The 18,650-nt window shown below is 36.4% G+C and overlaps 2 protein-coding genes across 2 annotated transcripts in view; one reads left to right on the top strand and one right to left on the bottom strand.

Annotated features, from left to right (window-relative positions):
• The window catches only part of LOC116347487, a 125,122-nt gene that overhangs the window by 87,093 nt on the left and 19,379 nt on the right, over nt 1-18,650 (top strand). The gene's annotated exons all lie outside the window — the stretch shown is intronic.
• On the bottom strand, nt 9,265-10,893 carry LOC116347490 (zinc finger protein 391-like). Its single transcript, XM_031778086.1, has 2 exons — nt 10,797-10,893; nt 9,265-10,296 (listed from the first exon to the last, which is right to left on the bottom strand). Exon 2 carries the CDS (start codon nt 10,287-10,289, stop codon nt 9,429-9,431), a length of 861 nt encoding a protein of 286 aa, XP_031633946.1. The 5' UTR covers nt 10,290-10,296; nt 10,797-10,893; the 3' UTR covers nt 9,265-9,428.

The following is an 18,650-nucleotide window of genomic DNA, read 5'->3' as shown; positions in this document are numbered from 1 at the left end:
GAGAGAGAGAGAGAGAGAGAGAGAGAGAGAGAGAGAGAGAGAGAGAGCTGAAATCGGCCTTTGCAGACATACAATGGATATTAAGTTATAATCAACTTTTTATGCGGCTCATATATACGTTCTCCTTGTCTCCCCTTCAATCATCCTATCTCTCTCCTTCCTTCTCTGTCCTTTCTTCTCTCTTGCACGGTGATATCAAATTCTATCGGCCTTCGATTTTTTCCAACTGACGGCTCTTCGCCAGTTACCATCGGTACTTTTTACATTCAATGCGGCCTATTCAGAATTAATGTTTACAATCGAGTATTTTTCATTTCAAAATGGAAAACAAAAAGTGTTTACGGATAATCCGATCTGCACTTTAAGTATTCCGATATAACGAGTTAGTACATCAACAACCCAACAAATTCCCCCACGCATTTTCAATGAAAATCATTATATTTTAAAGTCAACATGAAAAAACTCTTCTTCTTTTTTTTAAATAAGCACAAATAATCTTCTTTGGCAACGTAAGCCATTCAAATCGTGATTTCGTTGTCAATGATAACCGGCGGGCTCGTGTATTTTTTTCTTTGTCCCCGTTTCTTCTCTGGTGAGTGTATCATTTTAAATTGAAAATTACATGTTAGCCTCGACTCGACGAACAATGCCGAGTAAAAACGGTGGATTATAAATGGAAAGTGGTCCAAAAAAGATTCGGTTATTAAACGAAATGAAACGTGCTAATTGTGCGAATGAAATACGATATCATTTCGAATCTGCATGGTAATATACAAAAAGCGCCTCAAAAAATCAATGTGTATAAAGATAACATTCAAATCTGTTTTTGGAACTGAAGAACTGAAAGATTCGCCCGTATATTTCAAATCTCTTGTTCTACCCCCATCTCTCTATCTCTCTCTATCTCTCTCTCTCTCTCTCTCTCTCTCTCTTCATCTCTCCTGCTCTCTGGCGAATCAGTGACATCAAAGTGTGTTTCTTTAAAAATAAATTCATCGAAATATGTTCCATTTCTTCCTGGTAAACATGATAAACATCGATGCTACGAATGATAAATTTCTTACTCGTTCTGTGCCTTTTCGACTGTTATGATTCAAAATTCATAACGAGATTTTCTCAAAAAAACAAAGAAAAAAATTAAAACTTCCAGCTCAGCGTTAACTTTGCCAGTTGAGCTCGTATGAATAAACAAAAACAAAAGACTGTGAAAAACATTCGCATAAAAGACAAATTAAAGATTTTTATCGTAAGATTGTTTGTCGCATTTCATACCGACGCAAATAAGAACGAAGAAAAAGCGTGAGTCACACGGCGAGAACGAGAGATGAAGAAGATATGATAAAATGCGTGTACCGTTTTCGTCACAGCGTACCATCTGGCGTGCATACAAACACACACACACACACAGAGCGACACAGGGCCAAAGTGAAAAAGGAGCGAGGACAAAAACAAAATTTAATAATAATCAACTGAAAATCCGTTCCTTTCTTTATGCTCCCTTCCGGTGTGTATCGAAATAATCAAATATTAAATGCGCCGTTTTGTGAGAGTCGACACAGCATAAAAACAAAATCCACTGTCGTATAAATCATATACACTTTTTTTGTTGACCGAAACCGAGACTGGGATGAGAGACGAAAAGTGCCAAACCTTTTGAACAAAGACGTAAAAAAAATATCCGGTTAAAAGCGTTTTCTTTTATGAAAGCAAATTCATGCATGAAATAGATTGCCAAAGCTTTAAGGTCGATTGAGGTGATATGCGGGGTGCGTGTGCGCGCCCAATGCATCGGTATCAAATTATGTGCTGCCATAAAGAAAAGTTCAAACGAAAAGGCCAAATCGTGTCTGTTGAATCGGCTTTGCACGAATTTTCTGTGTATGTGTCATCGAGCCGAATTTTATCATATTTAAAAAGATCCGAAATGGGAGCCGAAAAACAAGTGTGAGAGTGTGTCACCTGAGACCTTGGCGATGATGACGACTGACTCAGTCAAAACTTTATCGCAGGTAAATTAATTACAAATTTTCCAAGCGGGTCTCCTTTTTTACCGCTACACACTGGTTCCCACACTCCCGGACGTGGAAAGTACACGCGATAGCATTTATTTGCATCGACGGCTCTGATTGCGCTTTAGGTAACAACAGAATTTTCATAACAACCGACACACACACCGATGAGAACCGAAATAACAAAAACATTTTCATTTATTACATATTATTTCCACTTAAATGAATCGCCAAAATGAAGCTGTGCGAAATATTCACACGGTGAAAGAGGGAACGAGTGACGGAAATTGTAACTTTAACAAACGCGACAATCTCTCGCTCATTTCGCTTGTTTCTTTCGATTTCGATTTACGAAACGTCGTCGGGTATATTTCATCATTTATTTTGGATAATAATCATCGCCCTCATTCTATGCCGACGTGTTAACACTCGCCAACTTTACTCTCTCTCTGCACCTAACACCTGTCACTATCAATTTGATTTCATTTTGCCGTTTTGCACGCGGCTGAGATTCTCGCTAAATAGCAACACGCACACATACATTTTCATAAAAGCAAGTATTGTGGGCTTTTCAGCATGCCAGACGAATCAAATTGGTATAATTGAATTTTGTAATTGAGAATGATAGTTGAGACTGTCTGCAATGGATAATCTGTATACATACACACCGAAATAAAGAAACATAACTGTCGATGAGTTGAGATAGACCATTGTTTGATGGACAACGAACGAAGAAATATATAGATTGAAATTCCTGAACAATATTCTCTTTCAACCTCATCCCATTTTGCAATCTATTAATGTCTCTCATTCTCTGTCTTCTGTTCCTTCTCTGCTCTTATTTTTTTCCCACGAACATCCCACCTCCCGATATCCTTCATCATTCACTTAATGAAAGGCGCCCCAATTCGTAAACTATGTTTTTTTCTGTTCTGGCGTTCGCATGCAGACGATATACAAACTCAAATTGAAGTAGACGTGTATTTTTTTTACCTTTTCGGACTGGGTTTTGGATTTTTGTCGAATTCAATAGAAATCCAAGTGCTTTAAATTTTATCCGAATGGTTAAAGTGTGCAAATTCGGTGAATGGTATTTTTGTGTTGATAAAGCACATTCCATTCGTTCAAATGGACAGAGACCGAGAATTAGAAATTTATTTGTATATGTTATATGCGAAAACTTTCTAATAAATAAATCTCATATCACGTTCTGCGAAATGCAAAAATACGGCCTACTCTCTTTATCTCCACTTCTCTCTCTCTCTTTCAGTTTTTCTCTCTTTCTCCGTTTCTCTCTAATTTTCTTCAGGTTTCTCTCAATTTTTGTTTTTCTTTCTGTTTCCTTTCCTCTTTCTCTGTTTCATTCGTTCTGTTCCCCAATCTAACTGACTAAAGCAAATAAGATGTTTTATTTACACAATTTACGAAACTGAATACCGAAAATGGTATTTACCTGAATAAAAGCATGGATTTTGTGTTTCTTCCCGCACATTCTCTCTAACTCTTCACCCATATCACACCAACCCGTGCACACGCACATTTCATTCGTCCTCGAATTTGATTTAATGTTAAAATTTGGTTCGTGCTTCGAATCAATCGAAATATTTCTGTTGCCTTAACATGTGAACGTGCCTTGTTGGTTGGTGGTATGGCATCTTATGTATGTGTGTGTATGAACGATGCGAAACGCCCGTCAAACGCGCTACTCAAATAAAACACGAATAATTGTGATTTAGAGAATTGGTGCGTGAGAACAGGTAAACGAGTGCAAATGTGGCCTGTGCCGTACGGTGTGTATTTCGTTTCACGTACAATGATCGGTACACAGCCGATTGCGAATATACACATATGAAACATATGAAATGGCTTTTATGTTTGTGTCAGCGAACCGTCAACGTTGACAGATTCGCACATATGGCATCAGGCCTGGCGATTCGTGCTTAGATACACTCGCGAATTGTATACTAAAACTAGTGTGTGAAATAGAGAAATGGCTCTTGGAAACGGAGCCAAAAACCCGAACGGATCGAGAATGGCAGAGAAAGAGAAAAGAAAAAGGGAAAAACGTAATGTTGATAGTCAAATCACGTGCGTTTTAAGCAAATTCACTTGTGAAATGTGCCTGTATGTGCAAGTTTTGCTATCAAAATCGAACAAAATGAAATGCGAAATTGACGAGATTCCTTTTGTTTTTCGATTCACATTTCTCTGTCGAGCACATATCTTCCATACACGTATTTTCTCACACGAACGTTGGCACCGAACACAAAAGCAAATATAAAAAAAACTTAACTTTGTTAATTTCGTCGATGACAATCACACATACGCAAAACACCATCACCCCCCCCCCCCCCCCCCCCCACGCCAACATTACCAAAATTTGTGTGCGCGTGATGGTAATGCGCTCGTACAAAAACGTCATCAGTGAAACAACGTGAATATATATTTTCTCGTGTAAAATTGATTTAGCAAACCGAACGAATGTGTGACTGTTTGTCATTCTATTATTTTGAATGTGACACAATTTAGATATTTTGTCGTCGACATTCGTACAATGTATTATGCTGAACAACCGCAAAAACCAGAAAAACCACACGCACCCACATTTCACATGAAAAACGAATCATTTTCTTGGCGAAAACAAAAGTCTCTCCTGCCACCACATATACACACTCTGTCACTCGTACACACACCATCATTATCAGCCATCATCATGCCCGAAAACTTGGTGAATGTTTTTATTTTTAAACATATTCGTTTTATTGTTGTCGCTTGTTTTGTTGTTGATGTGAAGTTGTTCCTGTTTTTTTTTTAGTATTCACAACGACAGTTTTGCTCGTTCCCATTTCCTTGTCACACATTCAATTTTAAAACACGACAATTCCCTGTTTCTTCAACTCGTGATGAAGAATACGCGCCAATTTTCAAGCCAATTTGAATACACATAACAACCGACGATACAAAATGAAATTCTGCTTCTTTTCATAACTTTCTTTTTGACAGATGAGAGAAAAAAGAACACATTTCAATGTTATGCCAGGAATTTTTCCAGCTGCTCGAGCGCACAACGAACACACACACACACACACACACTAATGACGATCGATGAAACTTTTTTATTTTCTTCTTGAAAATACTTTTTTAATGATGATTTTACCTTGAATGCACGGAATGGATGTGACAAAGAAATGCCGACAAACAAATCGCTTTCAATAAAAGTAGTTGATAAATACTTTTTGTGACAACAAAAAAGCTTCCGAAATTGTTGTTTTGGTGGAATAGTTTTTGAAAGCGATGGGAGCGCTTTTGGCGCTGTCGATTCAAACCAACCACTGATTTCCCTTGACAATCAACAGCACATCGAGACTTTGTACAATATGACTATCAGGAAATGTCGAAACAACAAACGGACCAGTTTTGTATGTGTGTGTGTGTGTCGTTGCTTCAATCAGAACAAAACACAACTTTTCGGCTGTATACAACTTTTTTTTTCACTTTCTTTCTTTCTTCTTCTTTTTCTTTACAAAACAAATACAAGTGAGGGGAAAATATCCGCAAATCAACTTAAGCCGCGAACAAATTCACGATTTCGATTTTTTACGTCGAAGTAAAATGAGAAAAATGGAATGCGCATTTGTTAATTAAAATTTAATTAGTTTCACATTAAATTGGAATCGACGAGAACGCGCACGCAGAACACTTTAGTCTTTTAGCTTCCAACAGTGAGGAGAGAGGAGGCAAAACGAGGGAGGGGGTGCGAGAGGAAGCGAGAGTAAGAGCAAGAGGCAGAGCGAAAGAGAAACAGATAGATCGAGTGTTAAAGAGAGTGACAGCGAGGGTTAGAGAAGGAGGGTGAAAGAGTAAAAGGAGGGAAGGAGAGTGAAAGAAAATGCGCGTGAATGTGAGATGGAGTGATTTTAATTGACAATAGCATTGCGAACAATTGCACGAAATTGTATTTTAATTGGTAATTCCATTACGAATGTAACGGGAATTAATGGCAAACAGCCTAATTAAATGTGATTGAATTGGTGTTGCCAACACGTGTATGCGCCAGCGAAGTGGCTGAAATCGACTGTATTTGATCTTGCATACACATACACCATCCTCTCATCACACATTAATGCATATGTCTTTCGATTGATTTGAGTGTTTAATGCGCGACCTCAAAACCAGCCGAACTGATTTGTTGCATTTTGACTATTTCCCACGCGACTCATCACCATCCATCGGCAGTTGAATTTCAATTAACCAATTAGCTAAAATGTGTTTTTTAATTGTGTCAATTTACCAAAGAGAGGTTGCTTGAACCTCGTGCAAACACCCTCGACACCACTTCGGTTTTGATACAGTCTTAAAATTACGGCGGCGGGCAATGCACTTTCTTTTTATCGCTTTTTCAGTGTGAAACCCATAAAATTGACATACATTGCCTCATTATGGATAACGACGATGAAAATTTCAGTGCAAAATGAATGGTTTTATATCGCTCATATAAAATCGGTTTTATGTTTGTTTTTCCACCATGTTTTATGATTATTCCATGCGATTGCTATCGTTGTATATTGCGTGAAGATTAAATTTCGGACAGCATGTAATTCAAATTTTAACTGGCCCCCCCAATGCAATACAAGCATTGTCAGACACGTCGACGTTTCACAATATTCGTGCAAAGAAATTTGATAATTTTTGCTCGCCAATGGAATTGGATTTAGTCCACATTTTATATGCAGGTTAATGCACAATAAATCTTTTGCTTCATTTTACTGTGGCGCGTATGTGCCATTTGATATGTCTCTTGGTGTGTATCGTTTCGACTCTGGTGTATTTTCAAATCCATGTCTCTTGTTTGGTTGCAAAGGCTTAAGCGCGCAACAAATCAATGCCAAATCTCCACAAAACCATATTCGAAAATGAAAACGCGTGACGACGACCATCTCTTTTAAATTCTATAAATATAAATAAAGGTGTAACGAATTACTGAGCTTGAATGCTGCCTGCCGCATATTTCAATGCGAATCCTTTAATTCATCGTTACCACAATGAAATGTATCACCCAACTAATTAGATTTATTTTCAGTTTTTTTGTTGTTGTTGCAACATATACACGGTTTCCATTGCCAATAAACAGAATCAAGCCACAAAACGTCGACACCAGACTGAAAAGTTAATCGCCTGACGATTCTTTGCTACAAACACACACACATGCCTAGGTTATATTACTTTTTCACGTCACATCACACACACCGCACACAGAGGGTGGAAAAAATACCAACGAACTGTAGTGAGGAACAAAAAATTGTGTGATGAGATTTTGTCAAGAAAAAAAAGAGAGAATTTTTTGGATTTTTCAAAGCGCTACGTTTCAATTGTAATCAAACGAAATTGTTTCAATTATGCTTGGGCATTTGTGTTGCCTTGAAAGAAAAAAAATGGCATCATTCCAGAAAACTCATTTAATACGGGAATTCCTAAAACATTAATTTACTTAATTCATTAGCGATGAATGAAAGTCGAGAGATGCGACACAAAAAGGCTCGTTTTCTGTGGAGTAAATCGAGAATTGGACGTGAAATTGTTTTTCATGTACAAAATGAAGCAACAAAAAAAGAAGAAAATATAATAAAAAGAACCAGAAAGAAATAACCAAAAAGTGTTGAAAAAGTGTAACCCAAATAGAGGCTTCAACGGTTGAATTGTGTATTTATCACCTTTGACACATTTTTTTGTGATACTTTAACCATGCAACTCAACTTAATAAAGCAATGTGATGTTTGAAATAATTCTTGGAACTTTGTTTGCAGCTCCCGAACATTCAAAATGTATTTTGTCCAATTTCAAATGAACATAACACATATTTTTCTCTTCGTTCTCTTTTCCATTCCTCCCTCTCTCCTTCTCTCCCTCTCTTTTACTATTTCATTATTTCATCAAGTTTCTCGGATAGTTTTAATTTGCACACATATGACGTTGTTGTTATATTCATTTTGAATAAATGATCAAATATTTGCAACCAAAACTGAGGAAGAGGAAAAATTCTGGTCGGTTATAAATGAAATTTCTGTAGATGTCCAAAGCGTAGTCGAAAAGAAAGTGCACATAATTTAAACATGCTTTTAATATTTAACGTCAGCTCCACAGGCATTGCAAATTGAATCTGTTTCCAAGAATTTAACTTCGTATGCTGAAAACTATGGAGTTCATATGAAATTCAATTACAGTAAGTTTTCAAATATTTTGGTACAAAACACGAATCACACTATACATTTTAATAATTTTGTAATAATATGTGTTAAATTGAAACCAAATCAAGAATTGAAGTGTATGCAATACAATCAACTGGAAACGTCGTCTGCTGGAATCTGGTCAATACCGAACCTGTAACTCAAAGCATTTGAGCGATGGAAAAGAATTAATCAAAAGCTGTAATTTTGCAAATAATCCACAAGGAAGTTTTCATTAAAATTTCGATTTTTCATTAGAAATTCATAACAAGAGGATTTTGTTGTTTCGGAAGATTGTTTGGTGGAAATCGATCATCTGCACTACAGCATAAGAATGGTATGGGGAAAACTAAAGAATGTGTTTTTAACCGAGATAAATCGATCGACATCGTTGTTTTTGATGTGCTTTTTGTTTATCATTTTTAATTTACTTCATATTTTATAAGTTAAACCAAGTTGATATCCAGCCTGGTGTACGATAGGTCAATATTAATTACCTTACAGTGACATTTACCTTACCTTTAATTCCTAGTTAGAATAGTTTCAAATCTGTATTTCAAACAATTCCGAAAATAAAAAATGTATTTGGAATGAAATATCCAGAGATTCAATGCCGATTTTCTTTATTCTGTTCAAGTCAATGCGTTCATAATAAATTCCTTATTACTAAATATAAATTGTTTGGATTCAATTGTTTGTCTTTTTATTCAATCTGTTTCATTTTATAAAAGTTATTCACCATTTTCTGGGAATGAGAATATCTAATTTTATTAATAACTGTAATTTCAAGTTAATATTGTATTTGAATCGTTCAAGATCAGAAGATTATTTTAACGAGAATTCAGTGAACTTCTTTAATGGATTGATTTGACTTCTTTACATAGATGAACGATCACTCCTTCATACCGTGAATATTCTTCATATGTTGATTGGCATCACCAAGCATTGAAAAACGAGCATCACACAATTTGCATGGAAACGGTTTTTCTCCTGTGTGATGGTTACGCATGTGGAGTTTTAAGTGCGTTGTATATTGCATGATCTTTTTACAAAGGTAGCATTGATAGCAACGACGTTTGCATTGCACTTGATGTTGATCTTTATCGTCTACCTTAGCAAATGGTCGATGGCATTGTGTGCAGCGGTATGGGCGAAGTTTGCACTGTATTGCCAAATGTCGGTTGAAATTACCTTTCTAAACGAATTTCCTTCCACAAGCAGCACATTGAAATGGTTTATCATCAGTGTGCTTCAATCGCATGTGATACTTCAAATAACCACGGTGGAAGGATTTGTAGGATTTGTATTCACAGAGATAGCATTCGTATCGTCGAGGGTTACATCCCTCTTCGTGTGATTGTTTTTCAGCTTCTTCGGCAAATCGCTGACCACATTTCAAACAACGAAATTGATATTTTGGTCCGTGGATTTTCTTATGGCTTTTCAAATTGCTCTTTTGAGAAAAAGCCTTGGCACATACTTTGCATTCAAAGGGCTTTTCGCCCGTATGCCTTCGAATGTGTGTTGTGAGATTTGATTTCTTTTTTGTCACATAATCACAGAAATGACATTTGTGCTTTTTCTGTCCAATGGTGGCTCGACCATTCGATGGTTTCTTGGAACCCTTTGATTTTCCGCCTTTTGGCTTCTTTCCTTTTGCATGCTGTTTACGATTGTTGCTTGAATTTGGTCTTTCATTGCATAAATCATCGCCAATTGGATCATCATTTCCACCTTCGTTTGAGCTTGCCTTCGGTGCTGCATCATGCTTTTTCTTCAAACATTCCTCTTCCTCCGATTTGATCTCGTCCTTCACACAGTCAGCATCGTATGGAACATACTCGATATCACTTTCGCTTTCTGATTTTGTCATAGTGCCGGCTTCGACTGGTGATTGTGATGACAACTGTGGGTATGCAATCAGATCAACACCATCTCCTGGCTCCATTTTTACATCAATTTCTTTTTTGATTTGGACTTGTGAGTGTCTTCCTTTGCGTTGGTATTTGCACTTAGCTCTTCCACCCAAAGCACCTTTTGTTTGATACGGATTCATCGTGGTCCTATTTGATAGAGAGAAAATCAATTGATATAAATGTGAGGTTAGTTTTTGTTTGTGCAATTGTCAATGTTCTGGAATTTTCTTAGAACTTGTGATTGATAATGTTTATTGAAGAAATTCTATTATTCCAAATAATATCTCATTCATTCGCCAAATAAAATCTCAATTAGTTATTTAATCAGTGCAATAGGATCATAAGAATATGAATATCAAAAACACTTTCTTTACCACGTAAATCATCAGATACATAAAACTTTAGTATTTCCAATAAACCATCAACGAATCAGAATCGATTTTCATGAAATTATACTAATTTTAAGCAAACACAAGCCATCGAGTGGCATAATACAAAACGGGATACGTATTTTGTTTTGTAATAAAACAATGAGGTTAGTGTTTCAACTTGACCCAATCTTTTAATTTTTTTTCAAATAAAATTCAACATTTTCCAATACTCGAAAGTCTAAATGGATCAAATCGAAAAAACATTTCTCGGTTTACCTTTCCGTTTACTTGTGCCTAAGCGACGATTGAAAATTGTTTTCCTTTTGGAGCACCTAGTTACGTTTTATTCACGATCTACTTTCGTTGACATCTCCAACCCGACTGATATGTGTCTCTTTGTGCAGCATAATGTTCTCATTGTTCTGTCTGATTTTTGACATTTGATATCATCATGAAGTTTGTTACTTTTAATTTTGTTCTAATTCATTTGTCTAAATGTTCAACTTTATTTCCGTGTCAAATTTTTAAATTATCATTCAAACAAAAAGAAAAAAATCAGAAATTGGTTGTTTCCAGAATAATTTTTCGCGTAAATTTATTGTTTACATCAAGAATAATAGTATACACTCAAAATGTTATAGTGACTAGAAAAATGACACCTTATCTCGACTAGACGAAAGGTCATTACATTATTTTGTATCAAAAATCGTAATTTTTAACATCGTAGTGTCCAATATTTGGTGTATAGATTGATATCATGAGATGAAGACGCGAAACAAATAAATTTTATCCAAATCGAAGTTGAAAACAAACAAGGCTTGACCAGATCAAAAAAGCAATGAACTTTTGATCCCAATCACGTTCCAATAAATTGATCGGACTTTGTTCTTCTGCGTGTAAAGCTTTCAAAAACAGCATTTGTAATTTTTCATTTTCAATATTCTTCGTTGAGAATGGAGCCGCGAAAAAAAAAACAAATCAAAAAAATCTTATCTTCGAAGCCAAAATTGATTTAACGCTGCGAATCCAATTTTTTTCAATCAATTTTTGTCTCCATTGTTCGTTTCAGTCTGGTGTTTATCTTGCTAAAAAAAACTATTGGATAAGCACTTCAATGCATGAGTGAAAGGCAGACAGACAGGGAATGAGACAGAGCGGGAAAGAAACAGACAAGCGAAGTAAAAAAGGGAGGCAGGCCAATTGAATCAATGCAGGCCAAAAATCTTGTGTGTAGTTTACGATTGGCAATGTTATATATCTATCGGTGGTGTGTGTGATGCGTTTTGTTAAGAGTGGCGCGTTCGGCTTGGAATGTGAATGACGTGATTTATGATATTTGGTATAAAAATTACATGCAGATATCTACGAAACGGAATATATGCATTTCTATATATGGCACAAAGGAATAATGCGCCGTTGTGTAATTCATGCGAACGGACCAGAAAAGGCTCATCATCATTTGCATAAAATATTACAGATTTAGTGCGGGCCACGCAGCAAATACGCAGCAACGAGCCACCAGTCTTTCGCCTAAAACATTCTTTTGTAGTTTGTCTATTCGGTGCCATGATGGGGTAGTTTCAAGAATCGAATCATTTTTCATTGAACATGGTGGACGAATAATAGAAAAACAACAGCGCAACCAAACGAATATATACGTTCTATCATCGTTTAGCCACCGGATTTCTATACTTGCTGTCAGCGCCACAAAACCACAACACAAAACAAAAATATTACAACAACAAAAGAGAAGTGAATAGAACACAAGATGAAAACCGAACATTTTCCGGTTATCTTTCTTGTGGGGCGCGTATCCGTTTCGATATCGGACAGTCTCGCGTTTTTCGCAAAAATTTATCGAAATCCGGCATTCGCGACTACGAAATGGTTATCTCTTGCTCGCGAAATTTTTCCCAACAATTTCATGTTATAAATCAACCTTTTCTATGTGTCTGTGTGTGTGTTTGGTACAACATCGACACGGGCTGCAACAGAAGTCGAACAATGGCCAATGAAGAAAACAGAACGCGCACCAACAACCGCCAACTCTCTTATTTATAGTGCTAGTGTAACATTTATCTATCCAAATTATTGCACTCGACGAGTGTGAGTCTGTTTTTTATATATATAAAAAAGCAGTTCCTTTCTACTCCCTTCCAACCATATCTCTTTCGATATCTTTTTCACATTTTCCCCGTTTTCTCTTTATCCCCTTTCTTTCACTATTCTTCCCTCCTTCCACCGCCCCCGTTTCCGCAATACAAATGGTCGATTATGCTCCATCACACAAACATAATCGATTCGATTTTTCGCATTTTGCCAAAAAACGACGCGGCAAAAACTCAATGAACACAACAACACCATCGACTTCACTGTGCACACGCCATTCATATTAATGAACATTGTACGTTTTATTGGTGTGGCACTTTGAAATTTATGCGCAATTGTCGGGCTTTCATTCATGCCAAAGAAATACACATCAACATTTGAATTTCCGTCGCTGCCGAGCAGAACAATTCCAAGCGATTTATTTAAATAAAATGCCATTTTAAATTAGACAAAACAAAATTCGCGCCAATTGATCTACCATCATTACAATCGGCCTAAGTGCGGATATTTTCGGCCTAAGTGCGGATCTTTGAAATCGACGCGACAAATCCACTTCCAATGGTGCAGCTTCCAAAATCAATTGATATTGATTCACTTCTTTGCCATCGAGTGGATATACAAACTACTGCCCTCACATTCACTGCCGTCACAATCGAAATTGTCGAAATACATTGACCTGAATGCTTCTTTAGAAGAAACCGGTGACGCTATTTGGGTTAATAAAAAAAATCGAATAAAAACACTGAGCACTTTCAAAGTTTTCTACCAAATAGCCAAAGCGATATCGATTGCGCTTCAGCTTTCGAATGGCTGATAATTTTTCACCCTTTCACTTTCAGACAATTGCTTTCAACTTTACATGGTTTTGCAAGCTTTCGATTAATTTCGACTGATTCGAGACGTGTTTTTTCGCCAAAAACCAATACTATTTTATCGATGACTCTGTATCATCGTAAAGAGTGGATCATGCATGGGATACACGACGAAACCCGTGAGAAAAACAAAGCGGGAGCGATAGAGGGAAAAAAGAATGAAAGCAAAAGCAAGGGACGACATTAAGAGAGCGAGAGTAAGACAGAGAAAAAAAGAACAGAAAAAGGAGATAGAAGTAGAAAGAGTGCTCGGTTATAAAAACCAATTCAACTTCATAAAAATCTCGTGTCTCGAGTTCAGTTCGCTAGCAAATCACTTCGACATTGTTTTTCGAACCATATCTCTTTTGTGTATCATTTATTCATGGCGCGAACTCTGTATTCCGTTCGTTCAATTTTTTTTTCGTCGTTGTTCTCGTACTTCTTTTTCGTTATTGTTTTTGTTTTTAAAACTACCCTGATTTGTTGATACTAGTGAGCGCAAAGTGAAAAAAAAAATCCAATGCTACCCAATGATGGATTTGTTTGGGATTTTCGCGTGTCGGAACAAACATTCGATGATAACTGTAGATTAAAGAAATAACACTTCTTGAAAGATACACACTGGCTTATATATTATGCACTGGCAAATTCACATACACTCATCTAAGTGCGAAAAAACACACATGGTATAGTCTTGGGAGTTCCGCTGCGAATGTGCATGCAACCGCCGTCACTACGAAAAAATCGAAAATAATTTTCAATCAAAATCGCAAGCTGGGCCGAAGAATGTGGAACAAAACAAGGAAATTGGCCATTAAATTATTATTGTTATATATACAGTTTCAATGTTTTGTTCCGGTTTGCTGATAAATTCGTTCCGCTATGCTATATAAATTCCGCTGATTTCAGCATGAAACAAAAAACAATGAAGAAAAGGAGGAGGAAGTCAGTGAGAAAAAAAAAGTCCAAACCACACGAAAATTATCTCCAAAATCATTACAAATGCCTCGGTGGCTCCAGATCACTCTAAGGAATTCAGGCACTCACACACGCGAAGAGAGACAGATTGAATTTATACCATCATATCGAATGCATAAATTTTTTAAATACAAATCTACCCGCTTTTATTGCGACAAATAACACATTTACCACACATTTACATACCAACACTCGCCGCGCACAGCGAAGACATACACACAGAGACAAAAAAACACATTCGACTAAACGAGTTCGAGACTTTGTTTCACTCTCGATACGTCTGTTCATTTTCACGACATCAACGACGACGACGGCAGCAGCGGCGATGACGACAACGCGAAATTAGCATTTTACAAGCACAAATATTATGTAAGTTAAGTGCGACAGGGACTATTTTTCGCATGCGGAAATGATAAGCATTCAACGGAAATTGAACAAAATTATGGTAATTTCGATATATTTTTTCTTTCTCTTGGACGGAAATGGACTTGAGTCATAAAATAACCGAGAATCGTTTAAGTGAGCGTAAAAAATTATTCGAATTCATTCATGAATTTTGAATACTCTCGAATTCATCGAAAATATTCGTCATAATGTTTATGTTCAAAAATATCCGAGTATTTCCAGCACTTCAATGGCTATTACCAACTGAACCCAGTTGGATTAACCCAATCACAGTTTCGTTCAATGTGAAATCGATACAAATTTCGTGACAATTTTCACGTTTTCTTTCGTCGAAAAACGCATTCCCTTCAAATATTTACAAAGGAACCGTAGTCGTTAAAATCATAAAACCTATATATAACGTTGATTCCTGCAACCGCAAATCTTACAACCCATTTGTTCTTTGAAGATTTTAAAAGATGCATGAAATGATCTGCGTGTGTTTTTTGCGGAAGGAACAATCCCTGTGAATCGCGATATATTCGCATATGTTTGTTTGACGCGTTCCAAATTTCCATATGCACGTACACACACAGTTCGCATAGATGTTCATCAAAACCAAGTGGTGGAGGGTGTTGCGTATGTGATGGCGATATGGTTATTTCGGAGCATTTTTGTTATGCTCGACGCGAGGTAAAATGGCTATAAAATGAAATGTGATGTACGTTACACTTGCCTGCATACCAATGTTGTTCGAAATTAGTGTTGCGTTTGTTGTTGTTGTTTTTTTTTTTTCAAAATCTTCGTCTCCCACTCTCTTGTGTATCTCTCTGAATGTTTCATTCCGTGTATTTTACGTCGATCCAAAGTCAAACGACATCCAAAATGCGCGCACGCCCGCAAAATACATCGAAATACATATTCGAATCGACCACACTCGAAAATTGTAGAAATCATGCATTACCATGTTAAAAGTGGTGGTGTAGTCCTCGAGAGTCGAAATGTGGCACATTATCATGCTTAAACGATTCATACATGTGTTTGCATTAATTATGTGCGAGATTAAAATTTATGCACACACAGCCTCTGTTGCTGTGTATACAAATATGTGTATGCGTTTCGATGTAATATGGAACGTACATCGGAGAAATGGGGGATTGAATGGGATAGCGGAGAGAATGAGAGACAAAGAGACAGTTGTATGTTGAAAGAAGAATTATTATCTATGCGATTTGTTTAAATAGCATTAACACAAATTGGATTCGGCATGTCGTTCGGTTTTCGTGTACACTGCCAAGCGCTCATGATAATCAAAAATTATGTAATCGCAAAAACAAAATCGCACAATTGGTAAGCGAACGAGCATCAGAAACAAAAGGAGTGTAATACATCCGAATTTTTGGGAAACAACGCGCCAATTGGTCGACAAAATACGCGGTTTTTCTCTACACTTTTTTCAGTGCCTCTCTTTTTTATACACGGTTTGTTTCTCTCCGCCGCCCTGCCTCTCTCTTTTCCTTCTTCTTTCACTAACCCCTTCTCTCTCTCCTCTCCTGTTCTCTCTCTCACACTCTCTCTTTATCTGTCTCTGTCTCGGTGTCTCGCTGTCTCTGTCCATCTCCCTCCGTTCCATTTTTCGCGTTCATTCAATTCATTTTCATTTAGTCGCATTCAGTGAGAATGCGAAGATTCCGAATTCAATCACTGAAATAAATAAATGCATGAATTTCACGGCACAGAGAGTCTATTTACTTTGTACATTGAAATGAACACACACGGGAAATTGTATTGCAATCAAATTTCCACGCACATATACACACACATATTTCGATTCAATATACCATTGAACGATTGAACACACACATAGTCCCCCAATTGACGTGCACATAAGGGCAACGAAGCAAGCAATAAGTGTTAATTAATCACAATTGGAATTACCGTTTATTTTGCATCGTTTTAAAATACCACAATGATTTTTATCCAGCCGAATGATACGAGAAGCGTCACAATCACACGCAATAACAACTTTATATGAAACATTCACAGCGACCGAGCTATCATTCACAAATCCGTCGTATATTGATTTATGTTGTGTGATGATTTCATTTTAGTGTTCACGTTGACGCATTGTTCGGAAAATTCACCGAATCGAAATGCAAATTCAACATTAGGCAAAAAAACGAGGTCTTTTTTATTTCGTTTATTGAGCACTCACATGACACAAGTTATGCGTTGGTTCATTCTCTCTCGCTCTTGGTCTCATTGAAGTGATTACTTTCATGCGAGCACGTATCGCTGTCAAGTGGCTGCTGCTTCTGTTCAAAGTCGATGAATCGATAACAGGCTCTATATTGTGAAATGTTCTCCTACACATACAATCAAATGGATTGGTGTATTACATAATATTTGATTTGCGATGCTGCTGCTTCATTTCCCGATAACGTGTTCAATAAATAAATACACACGTTTATCACTGTGCGCACAGCCTGTATGTCATAACACACCAAGCACACCGAACACAGTGAAGGCAAAGGTTTCAATATATTACAGAACAATTGGGCATACGCTGGTAAGATGTAAATGGATGCCTTTAGACAGAAACCGATTTAAATGGATTAAATTTCACGTTTTGCAGAACAAAGTAATGGGATCACTCTATGGAAAGTGATTTTTGTCAACATTTATTGCGAGCACAAAATTATGTTAAAATGATGCACAGAAACGAAGAGACTTTTCTATTTTTTTAATTCTTTTGTTTTCTTTCTTTCTGTCACACACACTCTCTCTCTCTTCTTCTTTCAAATGGAATATTTTCTTCGAGATATTATAAAAACTTGTTTTTACAAACAAATCTCTCTTTTTCATCACACAAAAAGCTTGGCCGGACAGTTGTTCTACGGGTTTACAGAAAAATTGAGCTTAAATTCGGCGTCCTAGCGCAGTGTAGTATTTTAGTACTGGTGGCGCCATCACATTTACAGTACTTTTGGCAACACTGTTATTAGTGTTTTGACATTTCATGAAATGTGACATTAATGTTTGTTGATATGAACCGTGTTTGAGTTTTTGAAATTCTAATTTATTATTGTGAGTTTTATATGTATTTTATTATTATGATAAAATAACAGTGAAAAAAATGTGTGAAAACATTGGTAAGTGTTTTTTCGACAAATTTTTTCGAAATTTCAAAAAGACAAGTGTAAATTTCTTGAATTGAATTGGTAAAATTTCTTATTATTTACAAGGTGCGTTGTTCTTCAAGGAGTCAGTCAAAAATATATTTCTTTTTTATTACTTCATTAAGCGTCATTAAGTTCAATATTTTTAAAAAATATTATGGAGTTTTCTTCAGAATTATTGAAAGTTAGTTATCCGTTCTGTCGATTACGGTCGAGTAAATACACTTGTGCCACCGCTAGCACATTTTTGTTCCAGCCGTAACACATTTACACACTCACATTGCACCGCTCAGAGATACTCATAACAAACACATGTAGTAAAAAGAAATATATTTTTGACTGACTCCTTAAAGAACAACGCACCTTGTAAATAATAAGAAATTTTACCAATTCAATTCAAGAAATTTAAACTAATTTTTTTGAAATTTTCAATACTTACATATGTTTTCACACATTTTTTTCACTGTTATTTTATCATAATAATAAAATATATATCAAACTCACAATAATAAATTGGAATTTCATCACTTTTTTTCAAAAACTCAAACACGGTTCAAATGAACGAACATTAATGTCACATTTCATGAAATGTCAAAACACTACGAACAGTGTTGCCAAAAGTTCTG

This window comes from Contarinia nasturtii, unplaced genomic scaffold, assembly GCF_009176525.2.
Source record: "Contarinia nasturtii isolate CC-2019 unplaced genomic scaffold, AAFC_CNas_1.1 Cnas_scaffold_1905, whole genome shotgun sequence".
Classification (NCBI taxonomy): domain Eukaryota; kingdom Metazoa; phylum Arthropoda; class Insecta; order Diptera; family Cecidomyiidae; genus Contarinia; species Contarinia nasturtii.
Note: the sequence above shows the minus strand (reverse complement) of the source record. Positions and strands in the feature narration are given on the sequence as shown.